This window comes from Benincasa hispida, chromosome 9 (assembly GCF_027475165.1).
Source record: "Benincasa hispida cultivar pf3 chromosome 9, pf3_genome.v1.1, whole genome shotgun sequence".
NCBI classification, from domain to species: domain Eukaryota; kingdom Viridiplantae; phylum Streptophyta; class Magnoliopsida; order Cucurbitales; family Cucurbitaceae; genus Benincasa; species Benincasa hispida.
Genome location: NC_143486.1, coordinates 52293900 through 52313651, shown reverse-complemented (window position 1 = coordinate 52313651; position 19752 = coordinate 52293900). Strand labels below are relative to the sequence as shown.

The 19752-nt window shown below is 32.2% G+C and overlaps 2 protein-coding genes across 3 annotated transcripts; both read right to left on the bottom strand.

Annotated features, from left to right (window-relative positions):
* Positions 1-6635: 6635 nt before the first annotated feature.
* On the bottom strand, positions 6636-9381 carry LOC120085107 (fructose-bisphosphate aldolase, cytoplasmic isozyme 1). The gene is made up of 3 exons (XM_039040967.2): positions 8194-9381; positions 7386-8068; positions 6636-7219 (listed from the first exon to the last, which is right to left on the bottom strand). Exons 1-3 carry the CDS (start codon positions 8363-8365, stop codon positions 6857-6859), a joined length of 1218 nt encoding a protein of 405 aa, XP_038896895.1. The 5' UTR covers positions 8366-9381; the 3' UTR covers positions 6636-6856.
* On the bottom strand, positions 9072-18071 carry LOC120085106 (uridine kinase-like protein 3). Of its 2 annotated transcripts, XM_090317867.1 has the most exons (16): positions 17852-18057; positions 17667-17761; positions 16660-16821; positions 16001-16092; positions 15622-15691; positions 14781-14899; positions 14033-14129; positions 12483-12562; positions 11590-11784; positions 11381-11464; positions 11199-11259; positions 10303-10363; positions 10041-10134; positions 9859-9931; positions 9541-9623; positions 9072-9447 (listed from the first exon to the last, which is right to left on the bottom strand). In XM_090317867.1, the coding sequence occupies exons 3-16, from the start codon at positions 16805-16807 to the stop codon at positions 9259-9261; spliced, it is 1446 nt and encodes a 481-aa protein (XP_090173993.1). In that variant the 5' UTR covers positions 16808-16821; positions 17667-17761; positions 17852-18057; the 3' UTR covers positions 9072-9258. The 2 variants fall into 2 exon arrangements, with proteins under 2 accessions (XP_090173993.1, XP_090173994.1); XM_090317868.1 differs by lacking the exon at positions 17667-17761 and having other exon boundaries at positions 17852-18071.
* Between the last annotated feature and the right edge of the window lie 1681 nt (positions 18072-19752).

Here is a 19752-nt window from a genome sequence, read left to right as displayed (position 1 = left end):
ATGGAGAGGTGATAAAGGTAGTTTACGTCACTTTAGAATCAAGAGATGTCCAGCCCATGTGCTAATGGCAAACCCCAAAAAGTTGGAACCTCATATAATAATAACAATTATTATTGTATAATCTCAGGGAAATTCTTATAAATAGAAAAATCTAAAAAATATTTATATTTTTAATAAAAAATTCTAAAAGTGTCAGTGTTTTTGAAACTTTTTGCGACATTTTTGGAACTTTTTAGCAAAAAGTGTAAATATTTTAAGATATTTTTTATATTTAAAAGACCCCTAATCTTAAACCTTCTCCATTGTAATTTTTACACAAAAAATCACCTTTTTAAGCTATATATTTCATATGTCCTTATTTCATTAAATTTTTTTTTCTATTAATTTAATACACTTGATACACCTGATATGCGTGATACCCCTTAATACACTACTGATGTACCCTTGATACACTCACACTTATACCTTTGATACACTTGATACATTACTAATATACATCTAATAAACTTGATACACTGCTAATATACTACTGATGTACGTTTGATACACCACTGATGTACAATTGATATACTTGAAAAAAACTACTATAATTTATATATGTTTAGATTTTGTTTATTAGTTGTCCTTATTTGTAGGCTACCCCAAGGAAACGAGAGGTGGGTACTTCTTTGATCTAAGTGAGAATAAATTGTTTGTGTCAACAAATGTTACCTTCTTGGAAGAAAACCACATTAAGGATCATAAATCACGAAGTAAAATTGCTTTGAGTGAAATTTCTAATGTATTTACTGAGACTTCAACAAGGGTTGTTGAAGAGGTTGATACATCAACAAGAGTTGTTGATGTGAGTTCATCTAGTCTTACACATCCATCTCAAGTGTTGAGATTGCCTCGACGTAGTGGGAGGGTTATGAACCCACCTATACGCTACATGGGTTTAACAGAAGCCCAAGACATCATAGATGATGATGGTGTTGAGGATCCATTTTCTTATAAACAAACAATAAAAGATGTTGACAAGGATGAATGGATTAAAGATCATATCCATAATTGTTATTTTATGAGCATACACCCAATCCAATAAACTAAGATCCTAGGTTATTTTATGTAATTTAAACAAGTATGTAGAGACATATAGGTGGATCTTGTTTAAATAATAACCTAAATAGTCTGTAGTAGATGGATAAGGTTGATACCTTATCCATAGTGACACTATGGATATGACTCGCTTTCTAGATGTTACAAATGTTGTAAAGTGCTACAAATGATCTGATCATGATCATTCATGTAGAGGCATATGAGCGGGGATATCCTATACAAAGAGTTTGTTAAGACCGGAACACGAAATGGCTAGTCTTATTATATAATACCGTTAATAATAGAGACTTACATTTCATCAAGATGACCATAGGTGACATGACCTAAACCCTGAGCTATGAAGTTGGTCCTTTGATTTGTATGGGTGAGAGTGACCAGATTCTCAACTCAATATCCTTACCATTTTGGGGATTCGTCTGATTGGGGAGCTAGAAACACAACTACACAAGACGAAATTCACTCCTTCATTGATGTCAAGGTAAATAGATAAATTGTTCCCATAAGGGCTTACTCCGGGGCTTGAACAATGTGGCCACACCTTCTCTTAGTCCGAGAGGGACTTGGTCATAGTTTGACTATGACTTATTGTACATTAGAGGGATCAGTGGTACTTAAGAAGTTAGATGTAACTACAGGGGCAAAACGATAATTTTGGGTCAGCTGTACTTACGAGCAATTTGTGAAAGGTCATCGCATTGTTGACTGGTTATATTCAATGAACACAGAAATATATCTATAGTGCGAAGAGTGTAGTTATCGGTCTTTAGGGGAGTGACCGACAGTTAGTAGATGTTGGGTAATTTAATTAAAGAATTTAATTAATTATCCAAGTACCATTAAAGCTTCAATCTCCAGGTTCATAAAGTCTCTTCTGTAGCTCAACAGGGATTATTGAGAATTAATTTTGGATTAATTTGAATTGGTTAAATTAATTGAGGGAATTAATTATATGTGATATAATTAATATAATGTATTAGATACATTATAATATTAAGTTTAATTCGAGAGAAATTAAATATTTTGAATATGATTCAAATACTATTTATATGGATGTGATTCATATAACTGAATTTAGGATAAATGTGACTTATATTAAGTATCATAAGTAATTGAGAGAAATAAAATTATAGATTATATTGTATTTGATACATTTTAAAAACTATAGGTTATATGTTATATTTAATATAATATATAGTGTATATATATAATTAATTTAATTAGATTAAATTAAATTTTAATTTAATTAAAGGGAGGAAGTTACAAATTCCTCCTCTTAATTCTATCAAAATCAATCGTGGGGAAGAGTTGGTTGACGTTTCATTTTTATCTTCTTCCTTTGTTTTTACAGAGAAGTTTTTCCCTGGCTTTTTCCCGAGGAAAATTACAGAGAAGAAAATAGTTTTCTTCACCCTTCTCTTTTTTCCTCCCTCTCTCAAATTCAAGAAAAGTTGCAAAGCGCACAACTTTTGCTTGAATTCTCAAACCTAAGAGAATACAAAAGGTTCTCTAGTGGTAGTGGCCATTTGGGATTTCGTATTTTGGAGATCGAGATCCAGATCGAAGAGTTTATGATCGGATCGAGGAATTACGCAAAGAAGATTGGCTTCAAGGGTAAATGAAATTTCTTCCCTTCTTCCTATCCTCAAAAAGCTTGTTGTAATTTTAGTTTGTCAATGCATAATTCTATCTTTCTGTTCTATAATTTAAAATTCTGTGAAAACAAAAAATTGGGAATGATCCTCACTTCCACTGCTGAATCTTCACTAGTTCCCTTCACAATCAACATTCAATTAATAACTTATTTTAAAGTAAAACGAGTGTATATCATTGACAAGGTCAAGTATGGATAAAAGCCTATTAACAATATATCATATACAAGACATGAGTGTATCAGACAATACTAGAAAGTTAAAAAATTCCAAAACTGAAATCTATAACTATTATAATTAATGGTTCAAGTCATCTCATCTTTGGTGTTTTTTGTGCTATTTGGATCACATTATCCCCACCAAGGTTTTAGAATGGGCGAACAAAAAATAGTTTTTTTTTTAAATAGTTGTGGTTCAAAAATTACCTAAAAGCAATGTTTTTTTCTTTAAAAAAATGTCTAAATCTACTTTTAGGAAGATTTATTAGTTTTTCTGTGACAAAAATACCATAATTTATTATTTTACTATTTATCCCTCAATTACTTCCGTTCTTATAAATAAGGACAACTAATAAACAAAATTTAAACATATATAAATAAAAGCAGTTTTTTTTCAAGTGTATCAAATGTACATCAGTAGTATATCAGCAGTGTATCAAGTGTATTAGATGTATATTGGTAATATATCAAGTGTATCAAACATATAAGTATGAGTGTATCAAGGATACATCAATAGTATATTAAGGGATATCAAACGTATTAAATGTATCAAGTGTATTAAATTAATAGAAAAAAAATTAATGAAATAAGGACATTTATGAAATATATAGCTTAAAAAGGTAATTTTTTGTGTAAAAATTACAATGGAGAGGGTTTAAGATTAGGGGTCCTTTAAATATAAAAAATATTTTAAAATATTTACACTTTTTGTTAAAAAATTTCAAAAGTGCTGCAAAAAGTTTCAAAAGTATCGATACTTTTAGAACTTTTTATTAAAAATATAAATATTTTTAAAATTTTTCTATTTATAAGAATTTCTCAGAGATTATATAATAATAATTTGAATTAGAGAATGAATTAGGGATTTAGATTGATTTTGGTCTCGTATGTGGGCAAGATGCACCTAATTAAAATAATTGGTGAAAATGGAAAAGTGAGTACTATTTTTGACATTACTCCATTAATTACTTAGATATGGTGGGAAGGAGCTTGTAATCATAATCTTGTGGATGTGGTTTTTCAAAATTGAAAATTCCTATCCCCTCATCTTAACGACATTTTACCAAACCAAACATACTTGAATGCGACTAAACTAAACAAGCGAGACTAAATTGACTACTTTATATCTAGTACTTGATTATGGATAAAACTTAATGTCGGGTTGAATTAACTCGAGAAAAAAGTATTTTTTAAAAGATTTATTTTTATTTAAAATTAAAATACACTTGAAAAACTATTTTGAATATTTATCAAATACTCTAATTTCTTTCGAGATACTTATTTTTTAAATTAAACACTTAAAAATATATTCTAAATACATCCTTAAATAAGTGGGTCTAAATTTAGTTAACTATTTTTATGTATACAAAGAGAAATCGTGTTAAATGAACTCCATTTAGGGAATATTCTTTTTTTTTTATTATTATCATCTTAAGAATGTTTAATGGCAAAGGATAAATCAATTTTCTTAGAATCTCACATCTTTGAAACACTAAACAAAAATGAAAATTCTTTATTAAACACTTCCATAATATGAAAAAGAAGGATATTGATGTTATTAACCCTTAGAAAAGGGTTTGGAGTAACAAATTAGTTATTATAGTTCTAAATTATTATAGTTAATAATTTGTATTTGGAATATAGATTATTTTAGTTTGAATTATAATAATATATATTTGAGGTATAAACTATTTTAATTTGAGAAAAAATGATAATCACGGTAGAAAATAACAAAAAATAATAATGAATATAAAATAGTAAAATCCATAATAAATAATAAATATTGTAGCAAATGAGAAAATATTTTTTAAATAATGTTATTTTAATAATTATTAACAAAAATAGGGTTGGGTTGAAACTATTATCAAAAATAGGTTTTTAAATCGTGTATGGGGTACACAATTAGTAATCGTGTACCCATTACACGACTTCCTTCAGAGCACGTGAAGTGGCAGTGACTTGGTACACGCAGATTGCCACATGGGAAGTCATACAACGTTGACCAGGTAATCATGGACAGGGTCCACGATTACCCTAAGTCGTAGTCCCATAAACCCCACGACTCCTTCTTTTTCCTCCCATCCAAAGCTTTTGAACTTTCTTCCTCTCTCACAGCCGTCGGTCACCTACTTCACCATCGTCCACCAATCAGTTACCATCATCTTCCATCTTCTTGCTAATGTCGCCGTGAGCCGATCTACCACCTGCCATCCTTCTTCCTGCCGATCTACCGTCCACCTTAGGTAAAGTTTTTTTATTTTTTTTTTCCAATATATGAGTTTTTTCATTAAAAAATAGAGATTTCTTCCATAGATGTACCATTTTGTTTTTATTTGAGCTTATTTAAGTGTATGGTTCATAGATCTATTATTTTATTTTTATTTGGGCTGAGTATACTCCATAGATCTCAGATTTGGATTGATTATTTTTTTCTGTAGTTTGAATATCATAAATTGGGCTATCAGTTTTTTTAGATTTTTTTGGGTGATTTTTTTGGGCTGATTTCTATAGTTGAATATCTATTATTTTGTTTTTATGTTATATCATAACTCGGATTTTTCATTTGAATTTGAGCTGATTTAAGAAAATATTTGAAATGTCTAGACTGATAATCGTGTACACGATTTAAAAAAACCTATTTTTTTACAATATTTTCAACTCACCTTATTTTTGTTAATAATTATTAAAATAACATTATTTAAAAAAATTCAAAAAATTATTTTGATTTCTTAAAAAGAAGAAACAAACTTCTTGTCGTATTAACATATTTTTTGTCAACTATAACAGTTGTAAAAATTTAAGTAAATATATAGATGCGTCTTGAAGATTTAGTCATTCTTAAACCTAGAAATAATGGAGATAGTGATATTGATTTGGATTGATGAATTATTTGAAATGATAAAAGTGGGTAACATTATATTGAGTTGGTACCGTCAAATATGTTCATACAAATAAATTGAGAAATTACTAATTTAACATGTGAACAAGGGTAAATAGAAAATGAGTAGATATGTAAATAATTATAATTTAATACAAAAAAGAATGTTATTTGATACTAAAGAAGATTTACAAGTTGTATAAGAAAATTGTGAGATACAAACAGTGGAAGGATAGAACTAATCCTGGAGTACCTGGCCCTACTCCATGGATATGACAAGCCAAGAGAATATTGATGGCTGTGTTTGATGAATGAAAAACTCAGTATTCAAAGCTTCTGTATTGGTTTAGTGTCGTTTTTAACGAAGGCAAACTAATTAAGTTTTCATTACACATTAAATATATAATTAAATTAGTAATGAAAAAATTTGTTAGTTGAAAATTTTTTTAAAAAAACAAACAAAGACAAATCGTAGACCGTAGATGCCTTTTACCAATCCACCGATGCTAACATAGTGATGACTTGATTAAAAGTTAATAGTGTACCGAATACACGATTGTCCTTCCCCAGAAACTAATATATTTTTGTCACTTTCCATTTCCACTTATTTTTTAAAATTCTTTCCTATCTATCCTATTTTTGTCATTAATTTCAAAAACCACTATATTCTTAAACTTTTTCCCATACAGAGGATTTTAAAATAATATTTATAGAATTAGCTCCCAACACCCCATTAGATATATTTTATTGAAAACCCATAAAACATAGAGTTTCTTTCTCCACTATGATGAATTTTGATATCAAATGAACTTGAAAACTCATTTCTTTGAATAGGAAACAACACCACACCAAAAATAGTAGCACATCCTTTCAAATGAATTTAGGGAGAGCACGGACAAGATGCAGAGACCTTTGGTTACATCATACACAAACTTGAGATGTGTGCATTGAGGAAGAGAGAAGATCGAGTAGTATTATTATACAGTTCATTCAGCCACACAATTGAAGTAAATTTAGTATTTGTAGCCAGCCACGTACAGGCTCTCGAAGGCCAACCCGCCGCCGCTGCCACCGCCGTACTTGCCGAGAGTGGCTTCGGAGTTGGCCTTGCACCTCTCCAAGAACGCTGCTTGAGCTTTCCCAACGTTCTCTTTCTTCCCACTCCATATCTTCAGCGTACTTTGTTGTAATGCTCGTCCAAATGAAAAGGAAAGAGTCCATGGCTTCAACGCTTCCACTTTGTTAATGGCATTGAGGTTCAGTGTGGCTTCTTCTTCACTTTGTCCTCCGGACAGGAAGACGACCCCCGGGACGGCAGCTGGGACCGTACGGCGAAGTGCAGCCACCGTGTACTCCGCAACTACCTCTGGAGCTACCTATTATTATCACATAACATCATCTTTAATCTGATACTCGGGAGTTGGGTTTATCTCTAGAAAGCAATTCTATATTACTTCAACAGTAACGTAATTCGAAGATGAACTAACTTTTTCATGCGAGTTTAAACCAAGGAAATGAACAAGAGGTAAAGAATTATCACACCTTTGGGCTACCGGAGCCAGGGGTGACCATGTTGGGCTTGAGGAGGGTCCCTTCAAGAAGCACATGGTGGTCACTTAGCGCCTTGTAAACCGCAGCCAGCACAATCTCAGTAGCAGCAGCACATTTGTTGATATCATGAGGGCCATCAGTTAAGATTTCAGGCTCCACAATAGGGACCAACCCATTCTCTTGACAGATAATGGCATAGCGAGCCAAGCCCTGAGCGTTCTGTTGGATAGACAACTCAGAGGGCTCAGTAGCGCCAATCTTGAGAACAGCACGCCACTTGGCAAAGCGAGCACCGGCCTTGTAGAATTGTTGGCACCGAGCCCCAAGGGAGTCGAAGCCTTGAGTTGTGGTCTCGCCGTTAGTGCCAGCCAACTCCACAGTTCCCTTGTCTACTTTGATGCCTGGAATGACATTGTTCTCTTGAAGCACTTCCACGAACGGCTTCCCGTCTGATGTCGTTTGGTAAAGGGTCTCTTCGAAGAGGATTACACCTGAGAGATAAGAGAGAGCATTGGGAGAGGTAAAGAGAAGCTCACGAAGGGCTTGGCGGTTGGACTCCACATTTTCAACGCTTATGCTTGCCAGTCGCTTCCCAATTGTGCCTGTGCTCTCATCAGCTGCTAATATGCCCTTCCCTGGAGTCGCAATGAACTTGGCATTCTTAATCAGCTCCTCTGTACAAAAAGAAATTTGAATTACTTTTCAGAACACATAACAAAACAAACTGTTCTTTCTTCATTATATACATTTGCACGTGTGTATGTGTGTGTACATTAGAGAGAGTGAGAGAGGGGCGCACCTGCATACTTTCCAACAAAGGCAGACATGTTTAGAAGTTGGGGAGGGGGGGAAGGATGTGATTCTGAGAGAGATGGGAAGGTGAGGGGCGAAAGAGCAAAAGCAGAAGACCAATCTATATAGATAAGCTTAGTCATGGAATATTCTGGCAGAATCAGAGCCCATGCATGCATGGACACGTGTCACAAAGTTAGCCTAAGGGGGGTTATCAAGGCTGGATAGAGGAATGAGTGATGGCATTCCAAGCCAAGTGGCAAGTGGCAACTCATCCCCTCAATTATCCATGTCCTCAATGTACCTGAACACAACTCAAAATCCTGTTATTTGTATCATTCCAAACACAGGAAAAAGAAAAAAAGCCAATGGTCCTCATCTATTCCTTCCTTGGAGATTGCAAGAGACGCACTTCTAAACAAAGTTGTTTTTTGGATTTTACCTCTCTCCATAGCCATACTCCTTGTCTCCTCCATTCTTCTTCCCTCATCCGTTTGTTTCTTTGTGCTCTTAAGAAAAATTAGTGAAGTTGGCCGCCACAATGGACCTACTCCTAAATTCTTAATATCCATTAGATGGATATTCAAAATCTATATACCTCTACTAAGTAATAATCATTCTAAATATGTTATAATTTCTCTCATAAGCGACCACATTGCTCCAGTATTTGGTAGTTTCTCGCTAAAAGAAAGATTCCAAGATTAGAGCATAACATTAGTAACTAAACAGAAATCAGCCATATTCAGGTTCCCGTCTGATAGAGTTTAGCTTTATACAATCTCTATATGAAAATGTCTCTGTAGTAAATGTCTCTCTCTAACTCTCAACGGTATATATATATTGCAAGGCATGCATAACATATCAAAGCCAACTACACAGCCAAAGAATAAGAATAGTAAAAATAATCAATAATAATAATAAGCGGCGTTTGTTTCCATATAAGGCACTTATGAGTCAAAATTTTCTTTCTAAACACCTCGTGAAACGCATCATATAATAAGCACATTATTTTGAGGCGAGATCATCTCTCTCCACAACCCACGAATGGTTATGATTTTTGTGTTTGTGGGAGTTACTTGAGAGAACAACTACTGTGGAGAGGCCTCACTTGATCCTCATCGTCGGTTCCAAAATACCGGTCCCCAAACTCACCCATACCAGGCACCACACGAAAATCTCCATTCAGACCGATCTCAATTTCAGATGTCACAATCTTTATTCTTGGGAAACGTTTACACACCACATGTAAGCCTTGAGGTGCCTAGAGTGAGGAAGAAAGTGACATTTCAATAAGAAGACAGAGAATAACATGCTCTTCTGTAGAAAAGAATTTTAAAAACACTTTTAAACTTACTGATATGAGATTGAGAAATATAATATTAGGCTCTGGAACACCCTTACTTATGAGCAAAGAAATAGCTTGCACTGCCGAGTTTCCTGAAAAATGGTCAAGACTATCAGAATAAGTAACTGTGATTTATTACGTAGGAAATAATTCCAATTTTTGCTCCTAGTCCTCACAATCAGCCTAGTTCATGTCACTGATCTCATGAGAGTAATCAATATTCAATAGCCTCGCTAAAGCTTAAAATCAGAAATTTGAGTGAGCGGAGGCAGGAAGAATAAATTATAAAATGTATAGAGTATGAGCTAATATCACAGAACAGCTAACCTGTGCCTAGGATGGGATCCAATAGTAATACATGCCTGTTGGAGATATCCGAGGGTAGTTTTTCATAAATTAACTGCACAAAGCATACAACACAAAAACCATGTCAATTTATGTGAGCGAATTGCATGCTTATATTCTTCCTTGGGAATGCAACAAACTGAGACACCATAGCAAGAGCATACCTGTTGACCATTATCACCCTCCCTATGAATGAGAATCTTTCCAATTTTTATCCCTTTACAACATGCCCGCAGAGCATTTTCCATACTCTCACCACTGAAATCAGTTTAAAATACTCAACAATGTTACTGATAAGGATCAAGAGAAAAACACATTACCTACACAAATTTGAGACACCCATTTGAAGGAATGAAACTAACATCTTGGTAACAAAATAATAGAAGAAAAAGTAAGCAGCAAAAACAATTGGGATGTACGTCTAACCTCCTGATGACAGAGACACCACATAACCTCTTGCAGAAATCAACACCACTATATACAGATCCTGTGTCCACACCAAAAAGTTGAGATTTTAGCAATTCCACGAATGTATAAATAAAAAAGATGCAGTCTCATAAAGAGAACAGACCCTTATGAAGACAGTTGAGTTACTAAGCATGTTGCATCGTCATTGAGTTCGATGCATGTCTTGATGAGAAAGTTACAAACTAAGGGATATCTACACACAGCTTAGGGCTCACATGGATTGACTTGAGAAAAATATGTTTTTCAAAAAACTCATTTTTTATTTAAACACTTTTGATAAAAAAAACTGATTAAGATACACTTGAAAAGCTATTTTGAGTGGTTGCCAGACACTCATTACTCCAAAATGACTTATTTTTTAAATTAAACACTTGAAAATGTATTCCAAACACACCCTTAATCGACTATGATTTCTGGGTAAAGTAAGGACTTGGTTATTTATATGACCTGATGAGATAAATCCCTTTAACAAAAGTATAATTTGTTGGTCCCAACTCAAATACTGACGTTCAAGCAGAGAAGAAAAACATGCAATAAAAATTAAGAATGAAGCTTAAAGATTAACGTTTTCTTTCTTTCACTGCAAAGAAATGTCGGAAGTAACAAAAGGATGGATGCCGGAGAGCAGTAACGCAAATCCTTCAGATATGATTATTTAAAAAAAAAAAATTAAAAAATCAAAATGCATTTAAATTTGACAGAAAAGGCATAAAGTTTAGAAATTGCAAAAAAAAAAAAAGAACAGTAACTAAATGCATATAGATTCCCGTCCTTCAACTGATTGATAAATGGGTGTTTAATACCAGAAGCCTTAATGATATAAATACATAGATAGAACATGTTAACTGGCTTACCAGTTGGAGAGGTCACCTGCTTTTCTGTGAATGGTAAATGTCCCAGACCATGCTCAACAACCTAAATCAAGGGTCAGGAAGTTATGACAACTAATAAAAACCAAACAGAAACTTCTTGGACAATGCCCTTAAGGAAAGTTGACCACTGATAGAGTAAAGGTTTCTACAGGCACAGAAATTACCAGTCGAATCAATCGATCAGCATAAAACACAAAATCATGCTTTGTAGTTTTAGCATCTCGTATTAATGTATGCATACCTCTTATCTGGAAGATAGAAAAAAGGAAGATGTTAATACCCAACAAAAAAATAATAAGAAATGCAAAAAGTATATATTTAAATTACGTTGAGCATTCTAAATAGCACAAAACACAGCAGAAGGATTATATACCTGAAAGGTTGACTGGATGACATATAAATTAGGGTATATTTTACAAAGATCATGCTGTCCAAGCTTTGTGCGAATATGTTGTACAATCAAATCAATGGCTACATGATTATCACCTCCTCTGGGAATGATGATATCAGCATACTTCTTTGTAGGAAGTATGAAGTCATCAAAAGCAGGCTTCACAAATTTTGAATACTGCATCAACAGGACAGCAAAAACATTATTATTAAAGAAAAAATTATAAAACATAAAAATAATAATAATAAATTTTAGAAAGAAAAAAAAGACAAGGAAAAACAAAGCATGATCTATTAAAAGACCAAAAAAAAAACATTCATTTCTAAAGTCACATTACAGTGAAAGTCAAATGAGTGGAAATAATCAGGTAACTGGGATCAATCCAACATTGTAGATTAACTTCGATGTATTTATTATTTGGATGTGAAGAAAAATCTAGTGAGTAAACATTAAGAGGGCATTTGCAGCAAGGGGTTTGTTATTATAATCCTAGATTATTATAGTTGGGTTATAATAGTTTGTGATTAGGATGTAGATTATTTTAGTTTGGGTTAAAATAGTATGTGTTTAAGGTGTAAACTATTTTAGTTTGAGAAGGAAATAGCAAATACTATAGCAAATAATTAAAAAATGATATGTAAAATAGTAAAAGCTGTAGCAAATGGAATTTGAAATAGTGTTGGCTGTAGCTAATTGAGGACCACAAAATAGTATTTACTGTAACAAGAGGTGGTTATTATAGTCTTAGATAGTCCTTTTCCCAAACGTCCCCTAAAATAACCACTATTACTGAAAGAAGCACTCTAATTATGAATAAAAAATAACTCGGTATAGTACTAAACTGTAGTGAATATTTGATGGTACAAACTACTGACCTGATCAAGTACTGCAGCTATGTCTCTAGCCTTCTCCACAGTATCACGCCTTATCCTTCTCGCCAAACGAACATCAGCATCTGCACTGAAAAGTATAAAATGTGAAGCAATTATTCAACTTAGTAGGTTCGACATTTCCCCAAATTTTGGATATTGCATTGAAAGGAAACTGAAGAGTTTGAAAACTATGTTGGTTGCAGAATTTATAACTTTAAAAAAAAAAAATAAATAAATAAATAAAACAACAACAACTCAAATTCCATTCGGGCATTTAGTTAGAACTATTTGTATATTTTAAAATTTTAAATTATATTCAGAAATAATTTATATATTATTCTAAGTTATTGCTTTATCACATTCATTTAATTAAAGAAATATAAACACAATAATTTATAAAAAAGAAAATAGAATTAGAAAACAATGAAAAAAATTATTATATTTTCTACTCATTCTCTGAAACTAAATCCATTAACTAAGTGAACCCTTTATTGCCTCAATGTTAATGAGAATGGAGATATTTTTCTCCCAGCCACCATCTCCACCCAAATACATATCCCACAAAGGAAAAGAACAGACATATAGAGAGAAAGATGGACTTCTATGAAACATAGACACAGATATGGCTACATGATACGGATACGATCGGATACGGTGATTCGTCAATTTCTAAAAAACTAATATACGGAAACGTCTAAAGATGCGTCATTTTTTTATATATCTTTTTAATATATATATTTCTAGAAAATGAGGATACTGATACTTTGAAGATACATTTATTTTTCTTTAGAAAAATCTAGGATATAGATAAATTTAGCATCAAGTTAATAACAATAGCACAAAATACAATACACACACTTAAATACAATACAAAAAAAGCAACATCTAAGATGTTGAAGTACAATAGTTAATAAAATGTAATAGAAAAGTGACTCATATTGCAAAGAAGAACAAGAAAAAGATTAGAGTGAGAAGTATAAAGATAAACGAAGAACTTCATTGAATTGTTGAAGATATCCAAATGGTTTATATTTTTGTGGACTTTGTGGAGACTCAAATGTGAATTTGGAGATTAGATGATTCTAGACTAGGGTTCAGTCCGTTATTTTTTTTCCCCCCTTTTAGTTTTGGACTCAAATAGTGAGTTTTTTAAATTGGTTGCCTAGTTTTAGATTGGGAAAGACTAGATGAGTTGTTTATCTTTTTTCTTTAAAAAATAGTATGCGTAGAAATAGATACGTCAAATCGCGTGTCAGATACGTATCTGGGAAGTATCGGTATCCGATACGTGTCTGATACAGATTCTTTGCCTCACATGAAGTATCTATGCTTCATAGATGGACTTCATTACAAATCTAGTAGTCTAGACTCTATAGAGCTAATAAATTTAATACATAGAATAATAGCAACACCACCATTCATAAGTAGAGACAAAGCCAAAGGAACTCTATGACCTGATTTCATATCAAAAAGTCTCAGAAGCTAAAAGCAAAAAGCCATTTCTAAGAAAAATAGAAACGGCACATTCGAAAGTAAGGACGGAGCATAGAGACCTGTATCAACAAATATCTTCATATTCATCAGTTCTCGAACGCGAGGGTCATGGAAAACAAGAATTCCTTCCAAAATAATAACATCCGCAGGGTTAACCTGCAAATGAGAATTAGACAGTAATGTGTCTGTTAGAACAAAAAAAGATAAAAAGGAAATACATGATGCCATGAAATATAGCAGGATTTATTTGCGAGTGTCACTATAAGATATTGGCTAAATAATATACTGAAGGTGAACTAGAAGGTCTTCCATAAAATCAAACACCTACCCATTATACTTCAAACCAGCTTTGCTTTTCAATAACAATAATTAAATAAAGCACATAAAAATTATCAATGTTTTAAAGGTAACCCTACTCAGACAGAGTAGAAGACCTTTACTATAAATTGTTCATCATTTTATAAATTTTACCTATGGTATAGGTCTCTTTACTATAAAATTTCATGTACTTTACCTCTCCCAGATCACAATCAAGTTATCAAAACCCGAACAGAGTAGAAGAGCAGAATCAAATTCATTGTACAGGCATGTCCTAGGTTCTAAAGATACATGACGGCACATTGAGAATCTATTTGCACGAAAGTAATGCCAAATCAGAAACTAAAAGAAAGAGTTTTCAGCCTGACCAGTTCATATGCTCCACAAAGAATGGGGAGAGGGGAAAAAAATCTAGAAATCAGAAAAGCACAAACGTAAACAATATTTCAATCACAGCAAAAGAATGGCAGTGATGTCAGATTGCCATACCCTTCTTGGTGGAAACACGTTATTTTTGTAACTCTTGAAGTCATATTTTGGAATATCTACAGGCTCCCCATGCCTCAATTTATCCATTGAACTTAAAAGTTCCTCTGTGTCAAATGCATCTGATAACAAGAAATTTTATATCAGAAAGGAGCATTCCATCAGTTTTTCCCACCCGAACCCAGAACATAGCCAAAGTATTTGCCAAACTCATGCAATATATATAAATTGTAATCTGACCATTAGATAGTCCTCAGAGGCTCAGACTATTATTAAGAGTACAACTTGGAAAACATTAACATTTTAAGCTTTTCAAATGGTAAACCCTAAAAGCATCTCTACATATTGCATAAAGTATATGATTCTCAACTATAGCAACTGTAATACTCATGCAACCAGAATGTTCAAATTTTTATTGATTCATAAATATGTATTCCTATGCCTAAAATTGCAATCTTTATATGATACCAAAATGTTGACGGGATAACCAGCTACCACCACAACCCAGTGGCTATCATCACATACCAAAAGGATAAATTCAATCTATTAGACTCTTAACCATATAAATTAAGCCATGACATTAGCAAAGCAGAACAGGAAATCAGAAAAAACATAGTAGTAGTATAGAGAAGGCAGTAACATGAATCGAGTAAAATAGATGACAGGAAGACATGGAAAATGCAAAATGTTTAGATGAAAAATTAGTAACATCCGATGGAATATGCCATCAAGAGAAATACTACCATCAAGATAGATTTGGAACTATTCAACGGTGATATACCTAAGGAATTATTCAATTGTTCTAAGATATAAATTATTAATTGAAACATTAAATTAAACTTACCGGGATGGTCAAAGTTGTATTCATGTACTTGTGTAAGTTCCTCGGGAGTTAAATTATGATAGAAAGAATCCTATGAGACCAACATATAATATCAATATCAGTGTCAGAAGCTCATTAGATGAAAATCCCCATTTGTGATTGTTCTTCATGCTCCATAGAGCCAAGTGGAAAAGGGCAGGAGTAGATTAAGTTCTGAAGATAAATGAATGAGCAATCCATGTACATAGAGGGTGGTTAGGATTCAGAATGACTCCAAGCAGTTGATGTTCTCGAATTCTCCTATTTAGTGGCTCAAATTTTCAAGTTAAAGGAAAATAATCTATCACAATACTTCTGATGTTCATCACTAGTAAACGAAAGTTTCATCGAGGAAGGCTACCTGGTTTACAAGAACGACTCGCTGGTCATGAAGTTGATGAATGATCATATCACAAACTGTTGTCTTTCCAGAGGCCGCACCACCAGCAACCCCTTCAAGGTAAAGAAGACTTGTGAGCCATACACATGGAAGATCAAAGAGACCCATTAATTTGAGTAGGTTGGGAAAACTCAAAGTTATAAAGTGCATAAACAATGTCATAAAATGATGTTAAACTAGAATATAATAAAATAGGTAATAAAAAATCTTCATCAAAAGGAACTGATTGCCATGCGCACCAACGACATAAAAAACAAATAAAAAAAATGACATAATTTATTACAGCTGGACCTTCGATGTCATTTTGAGTTTTCTCAATCGGTTAACTAGGGGGAAGGATGAAAGAAAAAAGAGAAAAAAAGAAGAATAAAAAAGAGAATCATATATCATGTAATTTTAGCTATAATAAAGTATCAAAGGATTGAAGTCGCTTCAAGAAAGGTCTAGACTAACGTCACTTCTATAAACCATAATGATGCAGATCATTACAATTACCTACTAAAAAATTTAGGACAAATGTCACCTTCTCCTTAAATAAACGTCAGTTTCATGCATCTTTCATCTACTCCAAAACAAAAATAAATAAATAAATAAAGCATGTAACGTATTAAAATACTTGCCAATGACAAACGGTTGTTTATGAAATTTTTCAGTTTCTGACATCAAGCTCCTTGTATGTCCATTTTGTTGTTTTCTATCCATAAGAAGTCCAGAAAAATGCACGCCAGAGGAGGCCTCTATTAAATCAACAGCTGAAGCAGAGCCCATGCCCAGAATCTTAACTATAGTAGAGAGGAAATTAGCAATAAGTATTCCTTATTTAAGGAAGAAAACCATTTAGCATACATTCAATAGCATGAAGCCGTTCATAAATCACCCAACAAAATAAGAACAAACATACAATAACTCTCCTTGCTAGACCTACAGACCTACTAGTCTAAGGACTAAAAACACAACAAACCCAACTTAGCATAAATGGCCTCAAAAGATCTAAACACCACAACAATTATGTTAACCCCATTTTGTCATCATAGTAATTGAAGCGCTTAAATTCCGTATGCATACCATCCGCATTAACCAGGTTTCCCTTATTACCACTTTTCCAAAAAGAACCGTTAAATTTGATCACAGATGATTTAGTTTTAACTGCCTGAGTAGATTTAGAGTCCCCTGCAACCCAACAAACTGCTCAACTCTCTACCATATGATTTTGTATGAAGTCTAACCAAGGACAACACTTTACACTAACAACATCTCATTCACATAATCGACGTAGTCCAACCAGAATCATACATCTCATCCGTACGGCAGCAGAACGACAGTCCTAACCAACACAGAACCACAGAACCACAGTACAGCATTTCAACAAACACACCAAAAACGCAGATTCAGATTCGTACACACTGAAATCAACAGAATTAACCAATCAGAAAACCGAGTTCGAATACGGCACACATCTAACAGTAATCCGTATTAACCCAGCTCCATCCGACAATCCGCAAAATAATATGAACGAATCGAAATCATAAACAAAGCTACATGATTTTTTTTAAAAAAAAAAAAAAAAAAAAAAAAAAAAAAAAAAGAAAGAAAACAAACAAGCAAAGAAGCTTCAAAGTTGTCTCACATGGTAGTACGATTACAGTGCAGATCCAATCGAAATCCCGCGGCGATCAGCGAGCAAATGCAAATCTTTTTTAAATATACATATATTGTTTATTACTGTTGTGATCAAAGAAACAAAAAATTGAGATTTTGAGATTCAGTCAAAGTGATGCAAAGGAAATCAAATGCAGTTTGCTCCGAACAAACCTGCCGACGTCGAGCCTGAAAATTTTTGAGACAAGAAAGAGAGCCGAATAAAGAGGAGGAGGTGAGAGAAAAATGAAGGTTTCTTTTTTTTTTTTTTTAATTTCTGATTCAGAGGAGTGGGTTGGCAGTATATATAGTGGAGCCGGAGACGAAGGAGAGGGAGACCTTGTAATTTGTATCCGATTCCATTTTAGAGAGTGCGGGTCATTATACTTCAATTAGTTTAGGCATTAAATTATTTCGATCCCTTTGTTAACAATTTCATTTTTTCTTTTTCTTTTTCTTTTTTTGTTTATTTGTTATTTTTCATAATTTTTTAATTATAATTTTTACTTTTGTTAAAAGTAACATTCAATATCGATAATTCATATTCTATTTTTTCCATTTATTGGATTGAGCGAATATATCTTTTTGGATTCTGATTCAAATCATGAAAATTTTGAAAAAGGAATTTTTTTAATGTTTGAAGTATTCTGATTTTGAATTTGAACTTGCAAAATACATAATTATATTTAGAGAAAATAATAAATATAATATATTATGTTATAACCCAGTTATTTTTATTAAATTAAAATGTGTATTATATAATATATAATAAATAATATAATATTACAAAATAATAATTATATGAGATTTTTAATCTAAAACAAGTTATTAAATCAATTAATAATAGTTTATACTAATCTAACATTGAGTGAGTAACCATTGGAATTTATTTTATGAATCTTCTATCAAACATGCTCTCAATTCTTAGTCAAATTCTAAAGCAAAATCAAGTATTTGAAAATAAAAACTACTTCTTTTTTTGTTTTTAAAATTTGACTTGAGAGTGGCTATTAAAACAAAATTTGTAGGGGTGGAAATAGTATTTATAAACTTAAATTTTAAAATTAAAATGATTATCAAACGGAACTTTCAGCTTTTTATTTTTTTATTTAAATTTGTGCTTGAATGCTATAATTCTTAGTTTTATGCCAAAAAGAAAAAATATTTTTCTTAGTTTCAAAATTTTGGTTTGGTTTTTCAAATTACACTACTGGAAAAAAATCATGATTCAAAGAATTGTCATAAATACATTTTTTTACTCTTTTTTCGGTCTTTAAATTTCCTATCTATGAAAGTGTATTGATGACACATCTAAATTTTGTCATTATTAGTTGTTTCATGACTTTTGTACAATTATAACAATAAGAATTTTTTTTTTTTTTTTACATTTATTAGCTACCATGTTAAAATTTTCTATGACAATTTATCATTGTCAATAAATGACCAAAAAGTTGATATTTTATGTCAATTAAACCTTCACATTGACATATAAATTTCGTTACAAAAACGTTAATAATGTCACATTCAATAATGTTTGAATTACATACATTGATACTTATTATAATCATTGATGTTCAAATGATGATATTATTTCAATGTCACGTACATACATCTCATGACATTTGTGAAACGTCAAATAAATACTTATAAAATGGATAATACTTGTTTCATACATGTCATTACACCTATATTTCCTCCAATTTCGACACAATATATACTAACATAAATACGAACTTCATTTTATAACAATAAGGTTGGACGTTTATACAAAAAAAAAAACTATATACAAGAAAATTAGTAACCAAATTTTTGTTAAGTTATTTACAAAGAAACTAAATGCAATAAATATTGCTAAAAAAAGTGTTGGCACTATTTTAGCAAAAAATACACATAAATAATTTGCTTGGCAATTTCTTCAACTTGCTTTATGGTTTCTTCACTTCAATGGATTTGTGCAAGATCTAGTAAAAAAACAACATTCATTTTAGAATTTAACTCAATATATAAACGTCAATGATAATAACAAAGCTAAAACAATCAATAAGTGGGAGTAGTGTTTATAAACTTGATTTTCA

Bases quoted from the DNA above. Each gene is read 5' to 3' on its own strand.
- LOC120085106 (XM_090317868.1), bottom strand. From the start codon at position 16,807: ATGGGCTCTGCTTCAGCTGTTGATTTAATAGAGGCCTCCTCTGGCGTG. The intron at 15,692-16,000 runs GTAGCCTTCCTC...TTGGTCTCATAG, and splicing joins GAGTCGTTCTTGTAAACCAG to GATTCTTTCTATCATAATTT. The intron at 11,785-12,482 runs GTCAGTAGTTTG...CTGTTGATGCAG, and splicing joins TAGCTGCAGTACTTGATCAG to TATTCAAAATTTGTGAAGCC.
- LOC120085107 (XM_039040967.2), bottom strand. From the start codon at position 8,365: ATGCATGCATGGGCTCTGATTCTGCCAGAATATTCCATGACTAAGCTT. The intron at 8,069-8,193 runs GTGCGCCCCTCT...CTTTTTGTACAG, and splicing joins CTTTGTTGGAAAGTATGCAG to AGGAGCTGATTAAGAATGCC. The intron at 7,220-7,385 runs GTGTGATAATTC...TGATAATAATAG, and splicing joins CTGGCTCCGGTAGCCCAAAG to GTAGCTCCAGAGGTAGTTGC.